Source organism: Bicyclus anynana, chromosome 14, assembly GCF_947172395.1.
Source record: "Bicyclus anynana chromosome 14, ilBicAnyn1.1, whole genome shotgun sequence".
NCBI classification, from domain to species: domain Eukaryota; kingdom Metazoa; phylum Arthropoda; class Insecta; order Lepidoptera; family Nymphalidae; genus Bicyclus; species Bicyclus anynana.
The window spans coordinates 1,673,394-1,695,628 of record NC_069096.1 but is presented as its reverse complement, the minus strand read 5'-3'; the positions used below and the strand labels follow the sequence as shown (position 1 = coordinate 1,695,628).

At 37.6% G+C, this 22,235-nt stretch overlaps 1 protein-coding gene across 2 annotated transcripts; it reads right to left on the bottom strand.

The window, feature by feature from the left end:
* Positions 1-40: 40 nt before the first annotated feature.
* On the bottom strand, positions 41-22,059 carry LOC112057897 (uncharacterized). 2 transcript variants are annotated; one of them, XM_052885635.1, is made up of 10 exons: positions 21,867-22,059; positions 19,177-19,306; positions 14,384-14,488; positions 13,322-13,549; positions 11,210-11,304; positions 10,467-10,698; positions 8,969-10,140; positions 7,907-8,093; positions 6,786-7,003; positions 41-6,258 (listed from the first exon to the last, which is right to left on the bottom strand). In XM_052885635.1, the coding sequence occupies exons 1-10, from the start codon at positions 21,872-21,874 to the stop codon at positions 6,090-6,092; spliced, it is 2,544 nt and encodes an 847-aa protein (XP_052741595.1). In that variant the 5' UTR covers positions 21,875-22,059; the 3' UTR covers positions 41-6,089. The 2 variants fall into 2 exon arrangements, with proteins under 2 accessions (XP_052741595.1, XP_052741594.1); XM_052885634.1 differs by lacking the exon at positions 19,177-19,306 and adding an exon at positions 18,703-18,990.
* Between the last annotated feature and the right edge of the window lie 176 nt (positions 22,060-22,235).

The following is a 22,235-nucleotide window of genomic DNA, read 5'->3' as shown; positions in this document are numbered from 1 at the left end:
GTATGTAATCAGAATATTTATAAATCATAATGCATTGTAATATTATTTATTAACTTTATTTGGAGTATACTTATACACTGGCGTACAATTAACAAAATCTCACTATCGGGTTTTATTAAAACTTACATTATTTATGTAGAATAATAAATAAATACACACCACATATCTGTGACGCATTGGCACTCCTTAACATTATTTCCAATACATACAGTTAAACCTTGGAATACAGGCGCTGCACTTAATATTCTGTGTTGATTAAAGAAATAATTAAAAGCAAGTCCAAGGTTTCACTGTATGTAAGTAGTAAAAATATATCTACCCACATAATCATAAAAATACAAACTTAAACATATTATAGGAAAACCATAAATAACTACCTGCCAGCGCTGCATAGGCTATAGGAGCTCAGACCAATTATAGAGGGACCAGTATCATCCAATTTCACAAGGAATTTGTCTGAAAAAAATTGTCTGTCATGAAAACGAGCTCAACTTTTTTTGAGGAAAACTAAGTTGTTCACAAAAAAGTATTTTTACGGAGGTCTTTACCGACGAACATGATTACAACTATGAAACATCGATGCTAAAGAGACAGTTTTTATAATCGCATTAGATCGTTGATCATATACTTTGACAGAAAGTAACGTTTAGCAAGGCGGCTAGCCTATTCACTATTTTGGTCTTTAATAACAACCTATTAAAATAAACATCAAATCAATTGACAAAATGTCGTTTACGAACTGTGATATCCATCAGTAAGTACCGGATGACATTTTTACATAGAATCTCAATTTCATATAAATCAACTGGCATACGTCACGACAGTAAATTAGTCTTCAGGTCCTATACAATAATTGGTCTGAGGCGCGAAAGATATCCCTCCCCGCTGTCCCTCCCTCTTACGTTAATTTTTACGCTGTCTATACGTCTTTCTTTTACCATGTTGTCAAAGAGTAATTCGTCAAGTTTTATTTAGGTTTTGTTTTTATGACTAAAGAGGGTAGAAATACAAAACAAGAAAATAACAAAAATAACTTTAAAGCGGCAAGAGTTCTGGCTTTGGACGCGATTCGTATGCATTGACACGTTTGAAGAATATCTTAGTTTTGATAAATTAAAATACATAGAATAGTTTTGGGAATGATTAAAGTTCAAGGTACTTACGCACTAAATAAAAACAATGTTAAAAAACTATACATAACTTAATACTTCACTTCACTGCTAACATCGGTGTTTAGGATTGATCTTACTTTGCTATAATTCAACAGTACTGCAAAGTAAGCTTAGTTCATCTATTGAAGCAGGGTTTTCAGTGGACGGGTGTAGATTCTGTGGGATTATTTTCGACTCTTTAGAGTTTTTTTTAAATGTACTTTTCTATAGATCGTTCAATTAGTTGATTTCTTTGCTGTTAGTGATCTTAAAGAAAACGGGATTAAGGAATTAGTTTACCAATATAATTTTAACCATATCGGAAGCTCCCTAACGTCAGCCACACACGATTAAGATTTATCTTCAAGTATCGTTTGGTTATGGGTATGGTTTCGATATTTTTTTCACTGCCTACAACTATAACCCCAAAGTGCGATGCAGACTTATATATGTGACCGTTGTGTGGCTGGCGTTTAACTAATCCAACGGAAACGTATCGAACTTTAATATGCACCTTGCAGTAAAAAAAACAGCTTTATTAATACCTTTAAGGCATATAGTCGATGACTATTGTTAATAAATTAAAAAATAAATCGGGCTATATTTATAAATAAGCTACAAGATGGCAAGATTGAGCACAGAATAAATAGCAATATATATACTACGTGGCCGGAACTTACTAACTAGTGGCGAGATTACTATGAGCGTACAAGAGACTAATTTTTTCTTTTTTGGCTACAATAGACTACATAAATAACTAGTAGAGTACTAAAAATGGGTGGACTGTATGTGGGAATTGAGTTTATATTGCGGTTTATACAGATTTCATCACAGAAGTTGAACAGAGGATGTATGCTGGGAATACAATTCTTAAAACTCGACTTTAGTTCCAGCACGGCGATTAATTATTAAGTAGTAGAGCGAAAATATTTAACAACTAGCAACCGCTCGTGACTTCGTCTGCGTAAAAATCACAAATCCCGCGGGAACCATGGATTTTTCCGGGATGAAAAGTAGCTTAATCCATTTCCATTCCAAATTTCAGTCAAATCGCTTCAGTAGACGCAGCGCAAAGGACGAACAAACACACACTTACACACTAACTTTCGCCTTTAAAATATTAGTGTGATAATATGCTTTAAACGTGTACAGTTGACTTTGTACCTGCTATGTAACAAAGCCACTATGGTCTAGAGCAAACTCCATACTTGTCTATGATAGAAGCATAGGCACAGACAATCAAAACTAACAGCTTTCATAAAAAGAGATGTCTTTTTTTATTGTTTACAAGTTAGCCCTTGACTACAATCTCACCTGATGGTAAGTGATGATGTAGTCTTAGATGGAAGCGGGCTAACTTGTAAGGAGGTGGATGAAAATCCACACCCCTTTCGGTTTCTACACGGCATCGTACCGCAACGCTAAATCGCTTGGCGGTACGTCTTTGCCGGTAGGGTGATAACTAGCCACGGCCGAAGTCTCCCACCAGCCAGACCTGGACCAATTAAGAAAATCTCAATCTGCCCAGCCGGGTATCGAACCCAGGACCTCCGTTTTGTAAATCCACCGCGCATACCACTGCGCCACGGAGGCCGTCAGAGCCAGAGATGTCTAGCTATTGCAGGCTCTTTAGTCCATAGAGTAGGTGTAATTTATAAGCACCTAAGGCGTCCGGCTCAGAGAGTAGAGCTGGGGTGTGTCAGAATTTAAAGGGTTGGATAGTGTTGTATAATTTAGAGCCTCAATAGCTCAACGGTAAAGCGGTCAGACTCACCAAGGTGTGGTGGTTCGATCCTCACTCAGTTGGACTATTGTCGTACCGTAATACAGTCTTTTCCACAGATATAAGAGGTAACTGGATTTATAAAGTATCAATTCTTTGTATTGAAACCAGCGTACCCAGGGGCGTGGCCTAAATGGCTGTTTAATATTTAGTGAAAAATGTAGCCACCCTTACGTTAGAGTTGAATATTATTTATACCTTTTGTCACAGAACAAAACAAGACTGCTAGTACATGCGCGGGCACGCTTGCGATGTTCCGCACACCCGGGTGTACGCGGGCCTCGCCCCCTTGCTACTTCTATTGCTAAAAGCGTTAGTTTTTATCGTTGACTGTTCTGTGGTCTTTCCCAACTAATTGGAGGGGAATGGCAATAGCTTGTATTTATCAGAGAAATGGAAGATGTTCCACCCTCGCGTAGCTCCGTTTGCGTGCAGTTTAGCGCGGTGTGTGTGAAAAAAACGCCGTCAGATGCTTTCCGAGCCGGTCTGTGTGAAGGGGCACTTATCTGTCCACTTTTGTTATTTTTCTGTCAAGCGATTTGGTAGGTAGGATTAACCGGTATATGATTTCGGCTGGAAACCGGTTTGGGGATCTGCATAAGTATCTGTACCTCAACATTGTAGACGGAAACTATAGATACAAATTATTTACAAAAAAAAAATTAAATTGAACAAGAAGATTGTCAACTTAGTGACGTAATCTGTATGATTGGAATGTAGAGTAATTTTTCTTCTGAAATGGAATGTTGATAAAGTTATACAAAATAAATATGTATATAATGTATTTTTGAAATTTATAGGCGGAACGTAGTTTGGCAATAACGATCGCGAAATTCAAAACTATACAATATTCAAAACGCAATATAAGCTCAACTCTGAAATATTGGCAATCAAGCTGCAATATTTTGGGCAGCAAACTATTTCTTTTTTTTTTGCTAAAGATTAATAAATTACTATTTTAATTTTCAAGATGGATTCAAAGATATGTACTGATCCTGTAAACTTTACTACGGACTAAATAGGAAAATGGCAAATAGTAGACAATGAAATATTGGAAACGGCTTTTTTTAAAAGTTCAGAATGCTTTCTCATTAGACTAGATATTTTTTTTGAAATTACTAAATTTGGCTTGGAATGTTTATTTATTCAGTTTGCAACTATGTATTAATACTAAGATTAGTCTTTTAAATTTATTTTGGATTGTCTACTTCCAATATCTATTCTATAAACGACAAAACTACATCTACCTTCATTTTAAAAAATCGTCTTCCATAACTATATTATGCTAAATCTATCAAATTCAAATATCTTGCCACATTTTGACTACATTAGACCAACAAAACAACAAATTAAAACTAAATCGAAACTATTTTTAGAATATAGAATCTCCTCTTTTTTGTAAGTCTGATAAAAATATACAAATAAAAGGAATATTTACATATTAAAAATAAAATATCATATTAGCGTTAATAGATTCAGTTTATCAATAAACATCACGATAGGTATTTGTCACGTATTGAGATTTGATACAGAATATTGCCTCTACTATTTTATCTGGAACTATCTGTTATCTGCATTTCATACTATGCTTCTTATTTCACCGCCTTATTATGTTAGCAAGCATTATAAAAAAGTTGTTGCAATTCGCAGGTTTCGACTACACACAGCATTTTCCTGCCCGTTTTTTACATTATACTTTTTAACATATAAATAGTTTTTAGCATACTCGTTGTCCATCGAACCGTTCGTACGATAATATTACTGCAAAAATCTTTTTATCAATAAAAGTAACCAACTTCAAAGATGCATAACTCTAAAAAGCGAAAAATACCATCATACCTATGTCCTTTCTATTTATCGAAAACGGTGCTATGCCAAATAGACACTTATCATTTTGCTTTTTTTTTCTGTTTTTAGTGTGTCCTATATGTCTATAGTGACCGAAAACACCACATGGGCAATTTCGTTTACTTAAAATGAAAATTACTGAAATTTTCATTTTAACACAAAAGTACTGAACTGATTTTTTCATGAAAGTTTTCTAAATTGGTTAAGAAATATAACGAAGTTATGAAGTAACAAACATTAAAAAAATCATACGCGTCGATTTGATTACTTTACCCCTTTAACTTTACCTACCTTTACCCTTTTTTGAAGTTGCTTAAAAACGTAAAAAGTCATCGAGTTGCACTTGTCTGCGACCGCCCATACTCTCTCTAAGTTATAGGTATCCCTACATTTATTGATATACTGAATCTATGTATCACAATGTTGCCTATTATATTAAAAGTAGTAGTCCATAAAATTAGTAAATGTAAACAATAAGTAGTAAATGTAAATAATATCATACAGAGTTTACACACAGTTAATGATAGTGTCCTTTGTACACGGCAATGTAATGCAAGTACTTAAACTAACACCTTTCAGTACACGTGGTATTGATAAATTCATTTATTTTTGATTCGGGCTCGACAAAACTACACCATAATACAAACAGTTATTAGCGAAGAAACATATGACTTTTCAACTTGATACTTGGATAGAAGCAGGCGTTACTTTGCGGAAGTTCATCATGATTATTTAATGATTTATTTATTTTGCTATTATCCGCGAAAATTCGGCGAACCCATGCGACAACGTCACCCAGGTCCGACAAAATACTCTCTACGTACGTTTCACCCCGAAACCGGAGCATCCTCAGGAGATGTTGACTCTACAACGTGCAATTGCAAACTTGATACTTGGACTGTTGATTTTTTTACATTTTCTGAAAACGTAGGATTACCTACTGCAGGTACGCAGATAGAGTTGTAACAACACTAACTGCAGTTATTGTATGAAAAATTATGTGATCCGAAGTCCCAAGTTAATTAGTAGACCAACAAAGCAGTTCAGGTGAGAGAAATGTAGCATATCACCTGACAATTGTAGTTTTATATGTAGGGTAGTTTACAAACATAGGGACCTCGTGAGTTTCGGATCACATAAGTTTAACCGCTGGACCAACGAGGTTGGGTCCCATGTATCAGAGGTGAAGCAGTAAAAAGAGCTTGAAAACTGACAGTTGTAGTTGAAGAGGGTAGTTTACAAAAAGTAGGTGTAGGGTAGTTAATTGCGGCTCTGAGTTCTAAGTCCTTTTGAGTCCGTGGGGTAGTTTACAACAGCAGCGCGGAGTGGTCCCGGTGCAGGCGGCGGCGCGCGCGCAGCGGCGCGGTGGCGAGGATGTCGGAGGGCGGCGGCGGGCCCGCCTGCCGCGCGCCGCTCTCCTGGTAGTAGATCTGCGCGCCGCCGCACGCCGCGCCCAGCACCACGCTGTCCTCGCTCCTGTGACAATGTCGATATGATGATATGACGAGAGAAACACGTCGAAACTATATCTAAATTATTTACTTTTTTGATATGCTTTTTACACTTACAACCGCATTATGACCTAACATGTGAACTAATTAAATATGGCTGTGTGGTTAGTGTATAAGTGGGTGCTAGAGGCACACTATCACATAACACATTATTCTCTATCTGAATAAAATCTTGGTCCAACTAGGAGTGCTGAAAATTGGTAGATTGACTATACTCAAAACAGTCGTTCAAAGCTGCTCCTATTGAATTTGGCTGGGCAGTAAAGGCCAGTGCTGACATTCTCTTAAAAGGGCCCCTTAAAGAAGGCCCTGGAATGTTAGAATTTTTCTCCTGCCACACGGTGGACTCGGCCCGGTGCATCCATGGAATGCAAAGATATTCGTCTCATACTTATTAAAGGGAGGAAAAACCTACCATTTTTAGGAAACTTATTAGACGGTAAGAAAAAAGTGAGATGCAAAATTTAATAGTTGTCTAGAAATCGGACTTACCGCAGTATAAATTCGGTGAGATCAGGCTGCTCCTCGAACTCGTTGTGTATGTAACCCATGGTGGCGATGTCCAGCGCCGCCCAGGGGCCGCCCTTCTTCACGGTGCCCCAGTCCGGGTCCAGCACCAGGTAGCTGTAGTCCGAGGCGTCCGTCTCCGTCGTCAGCGGCTCTATGCACTTCTGCTCGATTGGCCCTAACGCGTTCAAAGACGTTTCCCACTGAAAAAAAAAGTTAAATTAAATAAAGTAAAATTCATTAATTAACTTCAACACTGTAATGCACTCTATCTCAATTCCTTTAAATAAAGTTGCAAATGGCAACTATTCTAAACAGTTTCAATACAACAATTAAACAACATTTTCATTATAGGTGATGTCTAAGATGTAACGCGCATATATTTTTTTAAAATCCCTCTTCAATATTGTTCTAAACACACCCAAGCGAAATACAATATACAATGAAAACAGACTTCGCAAGGGCTTTGCACATCCTAGCCGTGCATAGTAAATTTACGCAAAACGAGTATTAGGGAAATACCTACAAGACATGTGCTCAGAAGTTATTTGACTTCGTAACTTCCGCGCCATTTTACCATGACATTACAAGGTGGTAATCTACCTCTAAGGAGTTGATAGTGTCAGCGTGAATCGCTGCCGCAAATTTACACTTACCAAGGAGTTGATAGTGTCAGCGTGAATCGCTGCCGCAAATTTACACTTACCAAGGAGTTGATAGTGTTACCGCGAATCGCTGCCGCAAATATACACTTACCAAGGAGTTGATAGTGTCAGCGTGAATCGCTGCCGCAAATTTACACTTACCGAGGAGTTGATAGTGTTAGCGTGAATCGCTGCCGCAAATATACACTTACCAAGGAGTTGATAGTGTCAGCGTGAATCGCTGCCGCAAATTTACACTTACCAAGGAGTTGATAGTGTTAGCGTGAATCGCTGCCGCAAATATACACTTACCAAGGAGTTGATAGTGTCAGCGTGAATCGCTGCCGCAAATTTACACTTACCAAGGAGTTGATAGTGTCAGCGTGAATCGCTGCCGCAAATTTACACTTACCAAGGAGTTGATAGTGTCAGCGTGAATCGCTGCCGCAAATTTACACTTACCAAGGAGTTGATGGTGTCAGCGTCGTTCGCGGCGTCCAGGTCCAGCAAAGACAGCAGCGCCATGTTGTGCAGCCCGCTCACGAACAGCGCGCACTTGACGGCCTCCGCGCTGTACGTGGGCAGCGTCTCCACGTCGCTGTCACCGTCCGACTCGGACTCCTCGCTTTCTTCGTGTCGCACTTGTGTCCTATAAAATATATAATCAAGCAATCATCGTCATTTTAACTGATGAAACAATAAATCATCGATAGTAATACATAGACGAAAATTAATTTTTGGGACCTGTATCGAAGCGAAGTAGTGCAGATTGGATTATAGTAGATGCTATGAGTATGTCTGTAATTTTGCGAGAGGGTCGGATTAAGGTCTAAGGGCGGACGATGTCGCGAGCGTTAACTAGTAAGTTAGATCGATCAGCACCTCCAATTAAAATAATATAAAATTCTGAAATTGAGTTGACCCCGATTTGTTCGGATTACAAAAATTAATCATCATTGGTTTAGGATTTCCTCTTAAATCAAAAACACGCTGTGCTCATTAGTTATTCTGAATTTTCAAAAAAATACAAATAAAGTAAAAATATAAACGAATGTTGAAATTGGACACATTACCATATAACGAGTAACGGTCATTGTCGAACTGTGGTTATTTTTAGCATCTCGGACGGGTTTAAAAATACTTTTGAAAACCAGTCTACCTCAAAAGCGGGTTGCGTTTATTTTTAGCGCATTGAAATGTTTATTTTTAAAATGTAACCTTATGGCGATAAAAATACTTTCAGAACCTGTTCACCTTAAATGCAAATGGTGTGTATTTTTAGAATGCCTGTTAATGTTTTTGGGGTCCTGCAGATTTGTATCGACTGGGTACGTTTTCACTAAATGAGAGCATTTTGGTAAAGTAGAGAAGTTAGATTATTATTATCGACAAGTTTGATAGTCAAATTTGCCTGAACTAATTGTCTTTCTATAATAATTATACATAATTACATTCTACAGTTACACAAATATAACATCGCGTAATTTCAACATTGATTGCGTGGAAGCATTGACTACGACTTACCTTTCCGAAAATGTGACTTGTTTCTCCAAAGCAGGTGTCAGTAATTCTCTTAGCTCTAAAGGTGTCATAACTCTACTGCTGTACCCGCTCGACTTGTCCGAAAACGCCAAATGACTTAACTTCTCCATTAAAGGCGTCAGTTGTACTCCCGACAACTTTTTCTTTAAACTAACAGTTTCCGATTCTGTTCCAATTTGAGTTTCACTACTTTCTGATAATGATTTTAGAGGTAAAGACAATGATTTCCGTCGAGATTGATCACTTTGTATTGTTTTTGTGGAATCTTTCGCAACTTTCTTCGGCGTCCGCTGCGGTGATTTTATCAAATCTGAATCAAAATCTTTGAACTTGTCTAGTTCGCAAAGTTTGAGGTTGAAATTAAACATGTTATCTTCTTTCGTTTTTTGTTTGATACCAGAATAATACTGCTCTAGGTATTGATTGAATAGGGACTCTGAAATCGCGACCCCGTCGTTTCTGAACACTGGGAATAACGGATCGTTGATTGTCATTGTGTTTTGACTTTTTTCTTCAGGAGAAGGATCAGATTGCCCGTCTATTTTGGAACGTTTTAACTTCATCTTTGACGATGTCCTTGTGGATAATTTTCTAAACGTCTCCTGTAAATCTGTAACGCTGGCTAGCTTTCTTATCGGCTCTGGTTTATTGATAAAATGTTCTCCTATACAGTTGCTGTCTAAAATTATTTTGGTATCTCTTTTTTCATCATCCATGCCATTTGTTGTGTTCTCTATATTTTTAAGCACATCTGGTTCTACGTTTTCTCGTTCGTCTGCGATAAAATCGGGTTTATCGGGATTCTGACATATAGATAGCATGTTTCCATGCAGTCGTTTGTATTCCACCATGGGTGTAGAGCATACGCTGGTTTGACCCGTAAACACGTTTTCGTTTTCTTTTGCGTCTTCATCCAACGATTTCTGATTTTTGAAACTAAGAGATAATTTGTTTGGGCGCGGCCTTGGTTTGTTGGTGAACGGTACTACGTCAGGCATGCTGGGTTTTCTTTCTACACCTGGATTTTCTTCTTTATTTGGCGGGGATATCATTGTGTGATCTTCTTCGGGTACCGCAGTGAACAGAAGGGATTTGTCTCTCTTCATACCCGATTGGGGATGGTCCCGAGCTCTTTCACGTTCTGCTTCTTGTAACTACAATCAAATTCATAATTTGTTTGGTTAATTTAATAGTTATATGCAATATCGAAGGGACAGTAAATGTTAAAAGATTTTTCATTAAAATGTGTGTTCACATTTACGTTACAATGTTTAATATTATTATGTGTTGTTATGTAAGTCCAATACAAGGACCTATTTATAGGATATTTCTCTATTAATTCTTGTTGTGGGAGAAGACATAAAAGAATAAGGTATTCAAATTATCAGACAAATAAAAAGGTACGCGTAAATAACAAAGTTTTATACACAGTCTTTAGTACTTTTTTTTTGACGTCTAAAAAGATAAGTATAAAAATTACCTTTTTGTATTTAGCGATAACTTCGTCTCCCTTTTGGTAGAAATCTTGTAGTTTGTCTGTTTGTTTCCTTAGGGCGTTGTAAGTCTTTTTTCCTACATATACTACTAAAAGTTGAGCACCTAAAGGCAAAGGGGTGTCAGTTTCTAGGTTCTCGGCGGGTGATTTTATCCGATATGGGTCCACCACTGTTAAATATGAGGTCAAACTTGGCGGTAGTTGTGTTGAAATGATTCTGCAACAATTCGAACGTTAAGTTAACTCTGTAACAATCTTTTAAAAGTTTCTTTGGACAGAATTTTGAAAGACTTTATTTTTATTTCCAGATGACGCAACTTGCCCAAAGGTGGTAAATTTGTCAGTTTTGTGAATTCAAAATTTAAAAGCGAAGCGGAGCGAGGCAGCGGAGCCGAGAATCGGAGAAATATTAACCAATAGGATTGCACAAAATCTCCGCTTCTCTTAAGTGGACTTGTGAGCTAGTTTAAAAAATCATATAAAACCGAAACGGAGAGAGGTTAAATAAATTAAATTTAACATTTATTTATTTAACATGGTCTGCAACACCGCCCCGGTGAACAGACGGTACGCAACTCGCCTCCGCATTAGTCAGTTTTTCCGCTACGCTCCCTCACTTCATTCTTGTGGACAGGCAGCCTAACAGTTTATGGCAGCACGTCTTGTCTGCAGAAGAAAACAGAGCCGATTGCTTTCATGAATTTATCATCTATGATCTAATTACTTACTTGTTATTGTAAAGTATGACACCGCCCAATACACCTTTACTCCTGCGACAATGCTCCAAGATCTGCATTGACTCCATGTACACGGACGTAGCACTCTGGAAATGTTTACTTTAATTAGAGCCTCAATAGCTCAACGGAAGGAGCGGTCGGACTCATCACCGAGGGGTGTTGGTTCGATCCCCGCCCCGTTGGTCTATTGTCGTACCCACTACTAATAGCATTTCCCGATTAGTTGGAGGGTAATGGGAATATTGGTCATTGGTCAAATATTCTTTTCTTTTTTTTAAAGTCACTCGTCTAGACTTTGCTGCCTCAAGGAATTTTAGTTAAAAGAGTAAGTAAGGTTATATCCTTAACTAAGCAGTTTTGTCCTACGTTGAGACTGATATAAATTGCGTGAAATTATTGAGTTATTAGAAAATAGAGGTTGGCTCTGGATCTCAATATTACCACTATAAGGTAATACAATACTTGTTCGTTCAAACAACTGAATTGTATTGTTTGCAGAGTAACAATTTCATTATCAGTAGTAGCGAAGTAAGTTTCCTGTACTATTAATCTACTATTGCCTATAATGATGCCTGTAATCCATTAATCCAGAAACTTTCCGAGCTGCCTCTGTGATGTTTCAAGTGTTTATTTATAGTATATCTTATCAGTATTGTTGATAATGATAACTTAAAGACTTTATATTAATTATTACAAAACGGTATCATTCGAAAACTCTATCATACGCAATACAAGTATGAACTGAAAAAAATACTATAGCGGTCTCCAGTATCTATATTTTTAACCGACTTCAAGAAAGGACGAGGTCCTCAATTCGTCGGAATATTTTTTTTCGATCTCGATAGAATTCGTCTCTATCTATCGGTAAGTACCTACTAGGGAGAGGTGTAGACGAATTCGAAACTCCCGCTGTAGAGTTATGAAAATGTTACAGAATAGGCTTCTTGAATAGATTTTACTTTTTCGATCGATTATATCTGTGTCTCCTATCACGAAAAAGGGACAGAGGTGTGAAACAGAAAGATGCGCGCTATTCGATTCGTATGACTTGTTTGTTTTTTGATTAAGTATGCTTTTGTTATAAATGTTTAGTGACTTTGTTTCTTGGTGTGTTAGCCATTTTCAGCTTATAATCGCTTATGAAATTTAGCACAGAGAGAGATTGCATGATGGTCGATTAATTAACATATCAGAAACCAAAGATCGTTTAAAGAAACCTAACACCTATCTATCTAATAAGGTACTATCTGCTACTATCTTGTTAATTGTAAGCAAAATCTATACTTAAATGTTCAATATATAAGTAAATACTAGTTAACCACTGTAGAGTAGGTCGTTACGTAGTATGTACCTATTCGTAGGTATAAAATATAAATACCTACCCACAGGTAAAAAGTAATTCGTTAATCCTGTTATAGTACCGTAGCGTGGTTGACCAATGCGTTAATAAGATTTAAGGCCTTAAAGGTGAAATAAGGTTACATTTGTGAAGGTTATGACAGGGTGAAGGTTAATTTTTGTGATTATGTGCCACAGCACGTGGCAAGGCAAAAAGGCCGACATTATAGTCAAACTTCGTCGGTGAGAGACAGACTTTTTTTACAAAAGATGGGATTGCATTTGACCACAATCGCATTTAACTGAATGGATATAAGTGTAAAAATATGGTTTAATACAGGTATGCGCAACTTTTTACATGTTCTGGGCCAAACTATAGCATGCAAATACGTTCGCGGGCCGCGTTTAAAAGTAGTGCATTTTAAAGTAGCAAAGACATACGTGTAGAAATACGATTTAATTTTAATATGTGACATGCGTAACTAAAACCATTGCACTATGGCCTGTATTAAGATTATTTTTTTCATTATCAAACTTGAAGTTTAAGAAACTTTAGATCATAATAATGATGTTCAATTTATATGGTGAGGAGCACAACACTGTACTCATGTAGTTACGTGTTCTGGAAGTCTATTAATATCGACTTGATAGTATAATTTCCTTGCGGGCAACTTTAACTTTTATTATTGTCAATAATATGGACATTGACTGCGGGTTTCCTATAGATATATCGTCTATTCAATCAGTAACATCTGTAACACTAACCTTTGGAAGGCTCAACATTGGCACCCTTTGGAATATATGACAGCCATACTGTAGCACCGGCAGATACGTCTCGAAGATCTGGTACAGTTTCTCAGCCAACCGCTTCTGGTCCTCCAAGCTGTCGGCGAGCGCCTGCAGGTCCCCGTGGTACACTTTGATCATGGACGTGAGCAAGCTGGCTCGGTTCTTTAGCACCCAGTCGGGTATGTTCCGGTCGCTGCCTATTGCCTGGTGGAAAATGTTGACGAACCCTGAATTTAAAGTCTTCAAGAGCGAATGAAAGTTTTAAATTGAGTTATCACCCGCATGGTATTGGGTGTGACGACAAAGGGGAGCGAGTAAGAGCAAGCTCACTCTACTATACCATGATGGTACTAATTAGATTTGGTAAACTAGATGCTTAAAAACTCGTAGCTTCCGCAAGCCGAAGTAAACATTTCTTTGCTTGGACTTGCGGAAATTAGAAGAACTGTCTTAGGTTATGTTTAAAACGTCAGACTTTCCAAATGTTTAACTATTACTAAACCCATAATAATGTTATCAGTATGATTGACATGATTATTATTAACGACCTCTATCAGATGTTATTAGATGGATTAACGTGCTCGAGGCATTTTGATGTAAAACCATCAACTCCTAACTCCGGGCAGAGAACTTTTACAGCACAGTGTCGACCAGCCTTGGACCACGTGATAGCTACATAGACTAACTACTGAACCAACGGGGTACTTGCTAATATCATCATAGTCATTATCAACCCATATTCGGCTCACTGCTGAGCTCGAGTCTCCTCTCAGAATGAGAAGCGTTAGGCCAATAGTCCACCACGCTGATTCAATGCGGATTCGTAGACTTCACACACGCACAGAATTAAGAAAACTCTCTGGTATGTAGGTTTCCTTACGATGATTTTCCTTCACTGTTTGGGACAAGTGAAAATTAATTTCTTAAAATGCGCACAACTGAAAAGTTGGAGGTGCATGTCTCGGACCGGATTCGAATTCACACCCTCCGGAATCGGAGGCAGAAATCATATCCACTGAGCTATCACGAGTTTCTTACCAATATGTATCTGCCATATTCTCTGATGATGAACTTGCCGCTCTGCAGCGTGATGGCGAGCGGCTGGGAGAACAGCGACTTGATGCAGTGCGCGGCGCCAACCACCTGACCAAACAATGGAGATATAGATTCCAATTCGTTTTATTGTTATATTTTTTGACCTCCAATTAGAAAGAAAGAAATAAACATTTATTCCAAAAATTGTGTTACACACTTAACCCTTAACACTATTGTAGTACTGTAGTTGTACCAGACCACTTAGGCAAGTCAAAAACCAAAAGTATTCTAAGCATTAGGACACAACTATGTTATGGCATTAATTATTCATTACCATCATCATATCAGAAGATGGATGTCCAGACCTTTTGTAGGGACTTCCAAACATCACCATTCTGAGCCTGCATCCAGTCATTTCCTGCGACTCGCTTGATTCCGTCAGCCCATCTGGTGAGAGCTATTCCAGTACCTTGGGACCTCAACGTCCATCGGCTCTTTGAAATATGTGCCCTACCCATTGCCATTTCAGCTACGCGACTTGTCAAAATAAAATAAAGTGGTAACCTAGTCGGATTATTTTCAGGGGGCATATTTGCAACGAAGTCTGAAAGATAGTTTGAAAAAAAAAACGCCCCACCACTAGTATACGTTAGTAGTTTTATCCGATTATTCACGAATATCCACATTCATAATATTATTAAGATAGAGTACCTATAGTATGGCCATGAATAAATATTAGTAGAGAGAGAGAGAGTAAAATAGTATTTTACAGAAATATGTAACGGAACAATTTGTTCATGTTTCATTGTTGCGTACAGGCTACTCTCTTTTAAAACATTAAAACACTTGGTTACACAAAATGTAGTAAGCCCATGCGAAAACACGTTTTCATACAACACGCTATATGTGTGTTGTGGTCTAAAACCGCTAGAAATAGAATTTAATTCGCATACAAATCTCTACAATGGTAAGCACTCCGCAATAATTAAATTTCCAGCTCGGCCGCGGCAACCGTTTCTAGACACGGCAGTGTGTGAGCCAAGATCGTAACAGAAAATAGGACTTTTAACTTCTGTATATTTTACTTCCACAACTTGAAACGGATTTGATGATATCAAAGGCTTCCCCGAGGGATGGTGGTAGAGACGACCAAATTAAAAGCAATAGACTTACAGTCATTCAGTCGACTTGTTTTGCATTAACCATCGACGTAGAATAACTAGCAGTTAGTTTAAATCATACTGCATACTCACCATTAGACTACCCACACACTACCGCCAGTTAATATTTTTCTTATCCTCCATAATACTTTTTTATATTCTTGCTCCGCGTAGGCTACAGAATGACGACTCACTTCCTTATTCAATCTCATCGACTGAAACTCTCGTCGTCGTCGTTATCAACCCATATTCGGCTCACTGCTGAGCTCGAGTCTCCTCTTAGAATGAGAGGTGTTAAGCCAATAGTCCACCACGCTGGCCCAATGCAAATTGGTAGACTACACACACGCAGAGAATTAAAAAAATTCTCTGGTATGCAGGTTTCCTCACGATGTTTTCCGTCACCGTTAGAGACACGTGATATTTAATTTCTTAAAATGCACACAACTGAAAAGTTGGAGGTGCATGTACCGCATCGGATTCGAACCCACACCCTCCGGAACCGGAGGCAGAGGTCATATCCACTTGGCTATCACAGCTCTTTCACAGACTGAAACTCTATGAAGTTTAATCTCATATTTAATATGATCGCTATTAATGAACCAAACAAGGCAGTCGTAGAATAATAAAAAAAAATGTTTTAGTTGAGGACGTTTGTGGCCTGAGTACGCATAATAAAACAACTCATTCCAATGCAGATTTAGCAAAAAAATATGCATTATGCACGCCGTCAATACGTACTTCAGATACGCGGGGCATACAAAAGTGAGCTCTAGTAAAACTCCCGAGGGAGTAGAAATGCGCAGAGGGAATATAATTAAAAATTCTTTTATGATGCTTAAAGAAACACTCGACAAAGTGTTTGTAGAACACAATAATGAGGTTTGAGTAGATAATTCATAGTTCACGACTCAAAATATCTCTAAATAGTTTTGCGACACAGAATGATATTCAAGAGACTCTGTCAGATGTTACATTTTTTGTAGACTCGTAAGCGTTACTTTGCAAAAACTTATTATGAATTATTTATAATACTCCACGAGAAATCCGATGAAACAACGCGGCAACTTCACCCAAATGAAACTGTTCTTTACATCTTTGAGCGTTGTCAACAGTTTCGCGGATTTGCCGCGTTGGTCATCGGATTTGCATGCAATTATACCGGCAACCAAGCATTTCTGACCAAAACACATTTTCACGCTTCCCCACACGGCCTGTATTTTAATTCTTTACAAGTTAGCCCTTGTCTACAATCTCACCTGATGGTAAGTGATGATGCAATCTAAGACGGAAGCGGTATAACTTGTTAGAGGGAGGATGAAAATCCACACCCCTTTCGGTTTCTACACGACATCGTACGGGAATTCTAAATCGCTTGTCAGTACGTCTTTGCCGGTAGGGTGGTAACTAGCCACAGCCGAAGACTCCCACCAGCCAGACCTGAAGCAATTAAGAAAACCTCAATCGGCCCAGCCGGGGATCGAACTCATTACTTCCGTCTTTTAAATCCACCGCGCAAACTACTGCGTCACGGAGGCTGGTTTGCGCGGCTGTCACAAAAGCTACTATTTCTAAAACTTTTATAATACCGACCTACGTACCTACTGATTTATATTTATGTTGACTTTGTAATCATACTTTAAACACCAATGTAACATAGTAATGGGTTGTTCTTTCATACTTCACGTAAAACAACTTGAAAACACACTCAACGAATTAAAGTCAACGCGCCTCGCGTTTTGACCCAGTCAGCAATCCGACGAATTGCTCTTCGTTTATACCGCGATGTGCATTTTCCGACTATTTTTTGATGCACTCTGTTGAGTTTATAATTTTTACATATGTTAAGTTTAGTTAAGTAGAGTATACACACACATAATCCGGTATTAGAGGTATTTTTTATAGCCTATATTGGGCTGTAAAAATAATAGAATAGAAATTTATTTGTTAGATACAGAAATATATAAAACTAATAGAGGAAAGGCACCAAATATGAACACCACTAAAACAAATTCTCAAAAAAAAATTGATTATTTCAGATACTTCGTGGTGCCAATAAAATGTAGATAGGTATCTAACAGAGCTAATAGGGTTCTTGTTGTTATAGGTTTGTAGAAAAAACATCTTAACATTTTACCGCATTTCTTGGTTATTTAAAAAATACATTAATAGCATGATTAAATCCGACAGAATAAGTTTAGAAAGAAAACATTTTAGTGGTCGACCAGAGGCGATTAGGCAACATTATAATTTATTTCATTAGTGACTTGTTGGAATACATTAACGATGTTTGGGTCAAACTAAAGAACCGGTTTCTCTTCTAACATTGCACAACAATTTACGAAGCCTATACGTTTTTTATGCATGAATCTTTCTGACTTAAACGAGATCGCACCAGCATCATCGTATCGTCGAAGAGATTAGTAGGTTGTTACAGGAATAAGTATAATTTATAATGTACAAGAACATAAAATAAAAGGAGTATAAAATAGGTCTTGCTGAGTAGCGGAGCGGAGAGAAAATGGAGTAATGGGTAATTGTTGGGTAATAAAACAAACCCAATCTATTAAACAATGCGCGGTTCCTGAATTCTAAATATGAAAGTGTTGGTGGCCAGACCTGGAGTGGGCGAACGAAAGAGTTCGCCACAACCAGTTACAGAGAATCTCTGCGAGAGTTCAGCCCGAAGGCTAGAAGAATGTAGGTTGATGTAATGTCTCTTTCAAGGTGTTTCCTGTTTGACTCGAACTTTGGCTTAAAGAGGACATTTCTATCGATAGGTTTGTGAGCTCAGTAACCAGTGCAGACGCCTCTAGAAACGTGGTTGGAATGTAAGTCCGGGTGATATACAAAATCGAGGTCCACCTCTTTGGAGACGAAGAAGCTGTGTGTTGTGTTTCTTCTTCTTCATTTTGCCTTTTCCGCACTTGGCCAGTGTGTTGTGTTATCTAAAGGCCATGAGGTCTGTCGTTATGCCATATATAACGATCAGATCTATCAGATCAGACACTAACACACCTGTCCGGCGAGGGCCAGCCGCTGCGTGTCCGACACCTACCCCGGTCGGCCGGGTCGTCCTCCTCCGCCACGCAGCACGCGGTGTGGTGTCGTACACGAACACTATCATCATCTCTCTGTACCGAGTGTAGGACACGAACACACCTGTCCGGCGAGGGCCAGCCGCTGCGTGTCCGACACCCACCCCGGGTGGAAGTAGAGCACCGCGTCGGCCGGGTCGTCCTCCTCCGCCACGCAGCACGCGGTGTCGTACACGAGCACTATCATCATCTCTCTGTACCGAGTGTAGGACACGAACACACCTGTCCGGCGAGGGCCAGCCGCTGCGTGTCCGACACCCACCCCGGGTGGAAGTAGAGCACCGCGTCGGCCGGGTCGTCCTCCTCCGCCACGCAGCACGCGGTGTCGTACACGAACACTATCATCATCTCTCTGTACCGAGTGTAGGACACGAACACACCTGTCCGGCGAGGGCCAGCCGCTGCGTGTCCGACACCCACCCCGGGTGGAAGTAGAGCACCGCGTCGGCCGGGTCGTCCTCCTCCGCCACGCAGCACGCGGTGTCGTACACGAGCACTATCATCATCTCTCTGTACCGAGTGTAGGACACGAACACACCTGTCCGGCGAGGGCCAGCCGCTGCGTGTCCGACACCCACCCCGGGTGGAAGTAGAGCACCGCGTCGGCCGGGTCGTCCTCCTCCGCCACGCAACACGCGGTGTCGTACACGAACACTATCATCATCTCTCTGTAATAGACATAAAATCTTAACATTTTTGTGTATGTCCCCCTATCCACTATAAAATAAGTAAAATAACCAAAATTTCTTTGATTGTTTAATATATTTACATAAATCGCACAAAATATATTTTTAATTAGCTTTTTAGTGTCCATGTGAAATTCAGTTTTTCATAAACCAAATCATGTATTTTTTCAGCAAAAAAGTAGCCATTAAAACCGGTTCAGCTGTTTCATAAATTAGCCCAGATAGACAAACAGACAAAAATTTTAAAAATGTATTTTTGTCTGTTTGTCTATCTGCCTTTGTGTTTTGGTATTGCGTAAACAACTATAATCAGTTGATAAACATAGTTAAATCTTGAAATCACAGATACTTCAATTTAATTATTTATTCATGTATTTGACTGGGACTATCGGTTATTATTAGCAAAGGCCAAACTCTTCAACATTCTTGGATCTTGTAAAATACATTAAAATTTTTATACTTTACAGAAATATTTAAAAAAGATTTCGTAATTAGTACTATAAGTACAAAAAAGTACATATGATATGCAGAAATAAATTGGAATAGTTAATCCTGTTATACAGACAGAATGTGAATCCAATTACAAAAGGAAATGAGGTAATACCACTAGAGTACACTAATTCATTTAGACAGGAACTAAAATACACAATATGCATACCTAATATTATATACATATATATAACGTAACACATTGAATACATATAATTTGAAAATAAATTATTATAATGTATAGACATACAAAATTTGCTTTGAAAACTAATATATACATATAAAAAAAACTAAAGACCTACATTCTGAAAATTAAAAAGAAGATTTAGATATTTTCTAGTATATAAAACAAATAGCTTTAGCCTTGAATCGTTTTGGATATCATTGTGAATACAAACAGATATTTCAAAATTTTAATAATCATCAATATTTTTATATGTCATAGTCTTCTTTTATTACCACCTATAAATTTTTAGTTACTTATAATACATATATTTAATATTGATACACACAACTTTACTAATAAATATTAAATTTGTCTAGACATATACAATTCAAATCTGTTTTAAAACCAAATTATATTCAGAACTATCAGAACTCCCGGTTTCACCTGTGTAGTTCCCATTAACGTGGAAATATGAGAGCAAACAATATCATTAATTATTCACTATCTATGCAGCTTTCCATTGGTGAAAGAGTTCTCTAAATTGGTCCAGAAGTTTTTATGTTTATATGTTACATACAAAAATACAAATCTTACCTCTTTATAATATTAGTGTAGATTACACTAATATTATAAAGGTGAATGTTTGTATTTAAGTGTGTATACTTGTCAGTCCTTAACATTGCAACTACAAAACGTTACATTTTTTTTTACAAGTTAGTACCTGATGGTAAGTAATGATGCAATCTAAGATGGAAGCGGGCTACTACTACTAGCACTACTACTGGTTAGGAGGAAAGTGAAATCCACACACTTTTTGGTTTCTAAACATTATACCGGAAGGCTAAATCACTTGGGTGTTACAGAATGGAGATAGATTAGACCCTAAATTAGCACTGAGATATACTAAATCTTACCATGTTTATCCCTGGCAAATCCAGGTTAACTTTTTTTGTGAAAACACTAAATACAGATAAACACATCTGCAGTAATAATTCTAAGTATATAAATTTTAGATTTTCCTGAGAATATGTAAAAATAGAATACTTGTTTCATTTGAATATAAATGATTGCATTTTAGTTCGAATTCATTCAAATAACCTTCAGAAACAACTAAATTTAAATGTTTGGAAAATGTCACTATTTAGAATATAGTTGAGCGAGGCTGGTGTGCCTTGGTTGTAATCAGAATTTGTAAAATGACCTAATTAACCAATATTGAAGGCCATCCCTATTAATAATATTAAGTGACCCACTTCAAAAACATCACTATCTGTGCCCTGTGCTATACCTAATTGAATAAGCCATATTTTTTAGTTAATATTGCACTTTACTTTTTAAAGCGTAACTGTGCATATGAGTATCTGAGCTTTTTATATCTTATATTTCAATAAGTTTTGAGATTTATGAAATAAAATTGTAAATTATGTAAACAATAGTAGTGTTTGTTTACAGAACTAAGAGACATTTAAATAATGCAATTACAATTATATCCATAGTAAATACCTGTAAATTACTAAAGCATTACTAAAACATTGGTAACAACTCGAGAAGTGAAAGTTGTTAAATTGATGCCTTTTTAATGATATACATAACCACTGAAGAATTTCTCTCACTGAAGTCTCCCATTATTTTAATTAATATTTGTTTATATGTACCTACTTATAGATAAAAACAAATTGCATGAGCACACTTACTTTTCTGTATTTATCGAAAGAAACATTACGAACGAATGAGCGACTTCAAAAATCGAACAAGATAACACTTCAATGGTTTTGTAAATTGATATTTTATGGATTCTAGTATTTCTCATGAGCTCGACCGCAGAATTGTCGATGTCTAGCCTTAGCTAATCATTGCATCTACTGAAATTAAATATAATACACTTACTTTGCCATTTTGATAGATTTTCTGTAATCTCTTGCTACTCAGTTTCAGAATACAATTTCAGAATTGCAACATGCTATAGCGTTCCAAATATAGGAAAGGAAATCGATTACAGGGCGCGTAATATTTTCATATTGGAACGATCATACTCTTGGGAAAATTATAACTTCCAAAAACACAACCACTTCGATCACTGTTTCTTGACAGAGTAAAAAAATTTAATTAATTAAAATGACATTCATATCTGTGTTGCATGTTAAAATCTAAATACAAAATTTGTTGGAGGCAACACTGATTAAGTAAACTCTTAAATAGATGGCAGCACTTAAAAGTTCGAGTGGTTCATTTATACGATAGTACGGTGAAGAAATA

Bases quoted from the DNA above. Each gene is read 5' to 3' on its own strand.
- LOC112057897 (XM_052885635.1), bottom strand. The intron at 11,305-13,321 runs GTTAGTGTTACA...AAACATTTCCAG, and splicing joins CAATGTTGAGCCTTCCAAAG to AGTGCTACGTCCGTGTACAT. The intron at 6,259-6,785 runs GTAAGTCCGATT...ACATTGTCACAG, and splicing joins CTCACCGAATTTATACTGCG to GAGCGAGGACAGCGTGGTGC.